We start from the raw sequence: 9189 nt of genomic DNA, 5'->3' as shown, positions 1-9189 counted from the left end.
CTCCAGTTCTAAGCTTCCAGTTTTGTTCACTCTAAAACTGGAAAAATATTGTTTTTCCTGCAGACAATTTCCTCTTTAAGAGAAAACAACATTCCCTTTCAAGGTGAGACAAAGAAAGATTTTAATTGCTCCTTGCAATGCTGAAGGTCGCTTGGTGACAATGTTGCAGCGCTGCTTTGCACTCAGCTGGGCGGGCCTTAGTTATGTGTGTGTTTGGGAAGGGTGTGCTTTTAAGAGGAGGACGTGGGGAGCAAGGCTGCAGGGTTAGGCAGAGGGAGAGAGATGCTACACCTGTTTATGATCACCTGAGGAGAAGACTCAGAAGATTTAATCAGCTGCTGCGTGAAGAGGGACAGAGTTGATCAACATGATGGGACACCTTTATATCTGAGAGAATCTCCTTCAGGCAGGCAGCTTATTGTCCCTGAGGTAAGAGAAGAGCTCCATGTGAAACCTGATTCGCGTCTGCAACAGATGGTAGTACCATGTCTGTAACGCTATGTATGAAAGAGTTTCAGTGATATAAGAGAAAATATTTCCTTAAACTCTAATATTGCCTTGAAATTTAAAAAACTGCAACCTTTCAGTTATCAATCGTGAGCATTTATGGATGAAATATATATGGATGCTTCATAAAACAATTGTCGAGTCTGTTTTCTGGCTGTTTTCTAGGCGTTCAAATGCAGAAATATTTTGTTAAACTATAATTTTGTTGTTATTGCTGTTACTGATATTTAAGTTTGACATTTTACAGCAGTTTTTCAGTTGGGGATTAAACACAATTTAAGTTTTTAATTGCAGCCATCAACAGGTAGTTGGCAGAAACCTGTCTAGTGATACTGTTATCTAATATTATGCACAATTGAAACTGGGAAGACGTGATACCAGTCTTCGCTGTCACAAGATGAATCATAAAAGCGATAATAATCTCTTGGACTTTGCTGCTATAAAATAAATTGGTTCCTTTTATTACCAAGACATGGGAGTTAATACGCCGTGCATGGCGCCTCTTTTATCAACAAAGTCAACTTGTCTGCCAAGGGTCAGCAGTGAGATTGTTACTACAGGGGAAACCTGAGGACCTGAAGTGAGTCTTCTAATGGTGAAAGTAAAGGAGGGGCCGATGCCCTCGGAGGCCCCCCCATACCTCCGTCTCTGCTTAAACATATCGCCTCTGGTTAGTCATTTCCAAGTCTGTTCTCTTTTCCCCACCGCCTGAGATCTCTGGAAGTTGCTCAAGCTGTGCTGCCCGGACGTACAACAGAATACACGGTGACTTATTAAAAACGAGTGGGGGGGGGGGTCCTTTATGTGAACAAGAGATTTAGTCTCAAAGGTCACATCTAAGTCAAACACGACTCACTAACAGAAATATGTGTGCATATTGCATTGTTGTCACAAATTTGATGTGAGCGTGCAGAAAATGCACATCAGAGAGTCAAAAATCTCCTTTAAATGATTGCAATAGAGCATTATTAACTATTAAAACTGGAGAAATAAAATCCTTTATATCCTTTTGGAATACTATAATCATTTGTTTTAATTATGTAAAACAAGGTTGGATGGTAAAATTCACTAAACAGACTAAAATCAGAAGTTGGAACTCAAAATGCAAAATGAAATCTGAAATATCCTCGCCTCGGGCCATTGACTTTCCGTGCCAAGTGCCGGGTGTCACATGATCCAGATAAGAGTCCGATGAGAGTTTCTGTGAAAGGGCACGGGCTCTTTATTTGCATAGGTGCTTCATGATAAAAATGACCACACCAAAGGCAGATCTGTGCGCCTCTTTGCTTCCTTTAAGCCCTCATAAAAGGGACATTGTTGCTCTTATGAAGCTCATAAAGCTCAGCCTACAATCTGCAGCGCTCATTGTCAGCTTAGTTTCGGGTGTGTTCAGACAGTCCCCAGAGGTCCAATAAAGCACACTAAGATATGTCAAGGAATTAAATCCATCCTTTGCTGGGAAAAGGAGGGTAATTTGAAGTAATTTAATACAACCTAATTTAGATTTATAATCACTGATACTTTTTTTTTTTTTATATCTTTAAAGATAAAGCAATCTTTCTTCCTGAAATGAACATGGCCAATCATAAAAGGTCTGCATTTTGTATGATTTGGAAACATTTGCCACCATTTTACCGGGTGACTGAAAGAAAAATTGTTTTACACATATTATGTTGCTACATACTTTAAAACAGCTGATCAAATTAATTTTTCAAAAAAGACATATGTGCTAGATATTGATAAGTATTTACAGTATTGTGTTTCAATACTGAATACTCCTACTACTGCCCTGAAGAGGTCTTCTTCTTTTGTTCAATTAGGACACTGCTAACTAATGCATTTTACTTGAACACCTTAAACTGGAGGTTTTCAACAGGGGGTCCGCAAACCCTGGGGGTTCACCGAGGTACTGCATGGGGGTCGTGAAACCTTTTATTTATTTATTTGAATAGGGACAAAGCACATTAATGAATATCAGTATCACAACAAATGTAAATATGCCGGATTATAACTACAAAGCTAGTTTTCATCTGTAGTCCCTAGGCAGGCAAATACATAAGAAAGAACATATAATATACAGTATAATCATCACAAGGAAATGTTAAGAGTTTAGTGATCACATGACTGGTTTGTTTTGGTTGATTAGACTTTTTATATTCCCCCTGCAATTTTTTCCACTAATTAAAATGTCTTTAAAATCACATTAACATGAATTCAACACACTGTAGTAAACAGATAAATGGAGGCGGAAGATGTCTTTCAGTCATCAATACACACATTCAGCGACACACAGGAGCTCTTTCAAGCTGGGCACCGTTTCATTCACAACACCTGTCCCATTAACCAGGAATCAGAATCAGAAATACTTTAATAATCCCAGGGAGAAATTACTTTTATTACGTAACTTCATCTGTAATAGAGTGACTATAGGACCAGTTTGATGTAACACAATTTCTGCAATATATAATTAGGGGGTCCCCGCTCCATCTCGCTATTAGGTTGGGGGTTCTCGACCTGGAAAACGTTGAAGACTTCTGCCTTAAAAAGTAGTTGCTCGAATTGACTGGTGTGGGAACCACTGGACTGAGGTCCAGTACAGGTCAGATGTAATAATGAGTTAAATAATTTAAAGTCACAGAGCAGTTTAGACCAGGACCGGTTGTGCAAAAAAAAAAAAAATCAAATAATATAATAATGCACATAATTATTGCAAAAAAGAACACACTATATGTGCTATTATATCTCTGCAACCTGGAGTCACTTATTGTTTCGCTTACGATTGACACTCTTTCATCAAAAGGGAAAGTAAGCGGTTGGTTTCAGGAATGTGTTGACTATCATAAAACATTATCTAATAGAAGACAATGTTCATGTAAAGCAATTTAGTTTCTTTTACATTTTTTTTAAACTGATCATTAAATTTTTAAAACAATAGATAGAAAAACTAAAAGTTAATTATCAAAGTTTTTAAACACATGAGTAATAAAAGAAGACTGAAATATGACCATGAATTGTTCAGTTTGATCTCTCCCAACTTTCCAACAAGTATTTAAAAACTGATAAAAATGAACATCTTTTATTGCTTGATTAACCGTTTCAGTTGAAGGAGATAATATTTTAAAAAAAGCTTCAATCTTTAAATGTAAGCACATCTAAACATCCGACTCAATTAACAAAACTAATATAGTAGCTTGTTGGCTTATAAGAGATAAAGAACATTTGAAGTCCACAAAGACTTTAGCCTTGTGTCCCTTTTTACCTCTTTATTGATTTCAAATTAGAAATTGGATATGAGTTCAATAACAAAACCTTAGTAACTATTATTTTATTCGCACACCTCCTGAATCAAAGCAAATCAAGTAACGTGCCGCCATTTTACTTTTCCACAGAGTTAAACATTCGTTTAAAACCCTGAAGTTGAGTTATGACATCATCAGAGTGTTTGGATTATTGAAGCTTTTTGCGAATTATATCTTTAATCTGTCGTAATATAAAACAGTAAATCAAAACAAAGAAATACTAAGAGAAACCGTTTTATGTAACAATAGAAACATTTAAGAAAACCTTCAAAACATGGTATTGAGAAAAAAACAGCCACTGAACAGGCTGATGTATCAGGGACCATTTACGAAAAGAGCTCCATAAACCGGTTTATGATCCATCCACTCAGATTACCAAGTTAATGATTGTTTTGTTGAAAAGTTATTTGTTTTAGCTGTATGGTTGCCAGGCAACGGTGCATTACAGAGGTTATTGTTTCCTGTGTATCTACAATGCTATGGAACAGTGTTTGTCCTCTCAAACATGTGTTTTTTTGCATGTTTCAGATCATTAAACTAAATCTAATACTAAACAAGACAATGAGTGAATAGAAAAACAACGTTTTCTAATAATAGTTTTATTTTCTAATTAGATAAACCAAAGTGACATAGTAATTTGACCTACCCATCTTTGCTGAATTTCTTTACATTAGCTCCATAGGCGAGTTTTGCAGCATGAGGTGCTATGTTTAAGGTCAGATCAAAGCATTTAAGCTGGATTTAAGGTCCAGACTTAGACTTTCATTTTTATCTCATTGACATGATGGTGTGCTTTAGATTATTGTCTTTGTGTGCAATCCTTACTAGTTGCATTTATCACCACAAGGTAATGGTCAGGCGTTCTCTGTCAGGATTTTTTGGTGCAGCAGAATTCGTGGTTCAATTGAACAAATACATATATTATAGATATATCAATATATATATATATATTATTATATATTATTACATTATAACAAATAATCTAAACCTTGAAGCTGCAGAGCAGACACTGACAATACCTGCACCACCGTGTTTGACTAGTAGCATAATGTTCTTTTGCTGAAAAGCTATTAGCCTTACAATTAGCATAAAGTTCTCGTTTCAAAAACATGAAAAAATTCTTGGACCAATGCAAAACATTCCTTAATATTCATTGTTCTTTAAATAGATTATCCTTATATCTCTCGCATAAGAAAACATTTTGTTCTCATCTTATTCATATTCTTGAATCTTAGATACTGAAAGCAAACAAAGCAAGAGAAAACGTTGTTTTATTTTGTTATTTTGTTATTTTATGATTTTACGATGTCCCGGGTAGAGTCGATCAGCTGATATTCTGTTGGGAAGGTTCACCACTGTTCCATGTTTTCTTCATTTGTGGATAATGACTTAAACCTTTAACCTTTTCCAGTCATTCAATTACTTTTTTTTCACATTTTCTTAAATTTATTCAGCTCTGAGAACGATTTGTTGCTTTTTGAAAACTTTTTACTGATTTAATTTAGTCAGACAAACAATTTCTCGGTTCTACCGACGTAGACATGGCAACTTAAGCAACATCAATTGGTTCCAGCTTAAAAAAAAGTAGGTAATCACAGTTGCAGGCTGTTTAATTTTTCACATAGTGTCAGGTTGGTTCAGGATATATATTATCCCCTGTAAAAAAAAAAAAAATGCCTTTTTTTCTGGTGTTATCTTTTCAAAGATTTTTGATGTCTGAGACACTTAAGTGGGATACAGAAGTGTACATGTATTCACACAATAAAATCAATCCAGATAATTGCACAGCTACTTGTTACAACATCAGCAGTAAGACCATACAGTAGTCTCTGTTCTGCAGACTGCAGACAGCTCAGTGAGAAGCCATTTGATATCAGATCACACGGTGTCACACAGGATCCTGTTCAGATAATCATTAATTTAGCAGCTGAGACCAAGGTGTCAGGTGTCGCTCCAACTCCTCACTAAAGAGATGAGGAGCAGGTGAAACAGAGCAACAATGGCTACGCTCAGCTTTCTAAGAAAGGGCCTATAGAGCAGAACGTTGTGTACATAAGGAGAGCACACTGTTATTTGTACGTTTGAACTAATGGACAGAGATTAATTCAAACACAAAGCTGCAACCAAAATCATGTTTGAAGATAGTCTTTTGAAATCATTCTTTTGTTATTTTAGACATTAAATTAGCCACTTTTTTTTACTCTTCTTCTACTTTTATTTGTAGCAAATACAGCAGGAAGTGGAAGCCAGCCAGGGTTACAATGCTCCAAAGGACAAAGCAACTTATCTTAACCCTACACCCACACACACCATGACAAGCAACCTGCATTCCATTTATTTCTATGGCGTAACCCTGACTCTAAACTTAATTGTTACAAATGCATCCTTATTCTTTGCCTAATCATTTCACTCCTTTTCTTTAAACCAAACCCCAAATCAACACTTTTTCTGTATCAGGGCAAAGCTTTGTGTCCCATGAGGAGCAAAAGATCCTCACAATGTAGTAAAAGTATAGAAAATACCCACTGTTTATTTTTCATTTGTAGTTAAGTAAAAATATACAGCAAAAATAGCTAGGAAAATAGCATTTGGTAACTCCAATGTGCAAATGATTAGAACAGGATTGTTTTTTATGTGTTATGATTTTTTGCCTTGTGAAAGTTAAAGCTGAATATCCAGTTAGTAAGCTTATCTCTTTTATAAGCATTAACTTTATCTGTGAAGCACAGAGGGCAGACAACAGTAGCTTTATGGTAGCAAGCAGTGAGGCTGCAATACATGCAAAGGATGGCTCAGAAATTGATCTCTTTTCCAATTATGTAGATTATTAAAAAGTATAATCTCTCCATGTTAAATATGTTAATAATCATTTATGTTACAGCACTAAAATAAAATACAGTTTTTATAACTGTACATTTAGAATTTAATTTCATCTCTTTGTAGAGAGTAAAGTAAAACTTCATATATAGCATTTTCTTGCAAATGTATGTTCATGTAAATCCCTTTATTGTCCCAGTTTGGGGAAATGCGCTCTCTGCATTTAACAAATCCCCTTGGGGAGCACAGGGCTGTCATTGTGTGGTGCCCATGGAGCAGTCTAGGATTAAGGGTCTTACTCAGGAACCCAGAGTTGCAGTCTTCGGGAATGAGTGGGACTAGAACTCAGAACCTGCAGGACCGCAGCGCAATGCCCTAACCACTAGACCAACATTCCCCTCTTTTATGTACCGGTAGTTCTAAAATTCTTTAGAAAACTTTAATCTTTCATTTATTCTGGATATAAATAGTAGATTTTCTCCAATGCATTTTTAATATTTGTGTGACTAAACTGTGATTCATTTTGGGTAGAAAATATTTGCCTGTCATTAGCCATCTTGGAATAAATCTTTGCCACATACTTTGTGACATCCCTGGTTGACTGGGGAATAAAAGAAAGTAGATTTGACTGAATGGTAAAGGCAGGCTTAATGGTTTACTCTGGTCTCTGCAGGCCCGTCCTCCAGTCTGTGTTGGTGCCATGGCTGAGTCAAGCTGGTGGAAGTTTACCTTCTCACGCAAGAAGAAATCTGAACCTAAGGTTTTGTATGAAATCCCGGCAGAGCATGGAAGCAACAATGAGAACAAAGACCAAGCAGGCATCTCTCCAGACAATAAGGACAGCCAGTTCAATGCCAGACTGGAGAAGATAGTGGATAAATCTGCCACCAAGGGCCGCCACGTCAAAGTGTCCAACTCCGGTCGCTTCAAGGAGAAAAAGAAAGTTCGGGCCACGCTGACAGAGAACCCAAGTCTGTTTGCAGAGCACAGTAATGAGAATCATAAAAACACGACGGACAAATAGCAAAATACACCATGGCAATCACAAATGTGTCATAAATCACTCACGTCTTTGACCAAGGTTCAAAAACACACCCGTTTTTGTCACAATGTACCAAACCCAAGTGAATACCCAAACTGAAACTAACAACAATGAGTATCTTAAAACCAATCGTCATATATTCAAAAACCATATCAGGGACTGGTCCTGGAATCACCTTTCTCCAGATTGTAAATGTTGAATTCTAAAACCCAATGTTTTAATGGTCTCAAGCATTTTTTATGTTTGTGCTGGTTTTATTATTATTGCTGTTGTTTTTTTTTCTTTTTTCTTTTTTGAAACTAAGCGTTAATATGAAGTAGATTAACTGCCTTTGTGTTGTGTAACAGTTATTGGTTTCGTTTTTTAAATTAGACACTATAAAAAAAAATACGGTCAATTAAGCTTAAATTTGATGGAGAAACCACACAAAACAACGAAAATATGAGATGTCAGACAATATGTTCTATGCTTTTTGTAGCCCCAGAAGATACTTGCTCTTACAAAAAACTGGTTTCTAAATCCAGAAAAGATTTATCTAAATTCTTTGGGGAAAAAAAGAAAAAAAACTTCATCCCATAATTGCATAATTGTTTTATTTTATTTTTTTTGTAAGGGCTCTTTATCTGTTTGTATAGTTCTAATAAATAGTCATTTAATGAGTTTTCTATTAATCAAATACAAGTTTATAAATTTTGTAAATGAACTTTGTAAAGATTTTCGGGGCTAACGTTAATTTATTTCTTGGAATAAATTGTTTCAACATTTTTGTCGAATGTTATTTTAGATATACATGAAACAACAACAATTATGTTATTGTCTGGAATATTTACTGGTGAGACACAACGACAGCCACCTATTTTTTCAGAGGGAAGAAGCTTACAAATTGTATTATTCATAGTACTTTTATAGAGTAAATCACATTGCAGTGCACTTTTATGGAACTTGACTTTTTTTATTACTTTTTTTAAATTTAGAGGATAGCTCATTAGACACTCGTGTACTAAACCTCCATTTGGTGCCTTCAATGTCATCTCTAAATAGTACGTATTTTTATCTAGACAAAAAACTACAAAAAAGGAAAATGTTTTTTTTGTGTGTTTTCAATAAAGTCTGAGCAATGTGGCACAACTTGTTGCTGGGAAAATCTGGGAAAGTTGTTGTTTTTGAAAAATAAAAAGAGCTCTGTCCTTCTTTGAAAGTCATATTTTTTACTGGAACAGAAGATAAATAAATATAAGGCAGCTGAATTTAAATCTTCACTTGTCTTGTCTGTTTATAGTAGTATAAATATTGCAGAAAGGTTCAGGTTGAAAACTGAGAATAGGCTTAATTCCAGTGTTATGACTCATCTAGTATTTTCTTTATAAATGAAAAATTAAGAGAAAGTATGAAATTAAAAATTGCATGTTTTCCCTGTGAATGTGTGGGCTCTCTCCAGTTACTTCAGTTTCCGCCCACAGTCCAAAAATATGACTCTAAGGTTAAACTGTCCTTAAGTGTGAGTGTGCGTTTGCATGGTTGTGT

General features: G+C 35.6%; 1 protein-coding gene across 1 annotated transcript; it reads left to right on the top strand.

Moving 5' to 3' along the window:
• Positions 1-250: 250 nt before the first annotated feature.
• On the top strand, positions 251-8783 carry prr15l (proline rich 15-like). The gene is made up of 2 exons (XM_015389094.1): positions 251-429; positions 7297-8783. Exon 2 carries the CDS (start codon positions 7324-7326, stop codon positions 7645-7647), a length of 324 nt encoding a protein of 107 aa, XP_015244580.1. The 5' UTR covers positions 251-429; positions 7297-7323; the 3' UTR covers positions 7648-8783.
• Positions 8784-9189: the final 406 nt, after the last annotated feature.

Source organism: Cyprinodon variegatus, unplaced genomic scaffold (assembly GCF_000732505.1).
Source record: "Cyprinodon variegatus isolate N-32 unplaced genomic scaffold, C_variegatus-1.0 Scaffold447, whole genome shotgun sequence".
Taxonomy (NCBI): Eukaryota; Metazoa; Chordata; class Actinopteri; order Cyprinodontiformes; family Cyprinodontidae; genus Cyprinodon; species Cyprinodon variegatus.
The sequence above is the reverse complement of the archived record's forward strand: the minus strand, read 5'-3'. Positions and strand labels throughout refer to the sequence as shown.

Coding starts and splice junctions, on each gene's coding strand:
- prr15l (XM_015389094.1), top strand. CDS start 7,324: ATGGCTGAGTCAAGCTGGTGGAAGTTTACCTTCTCACGCAAGAAGAAA.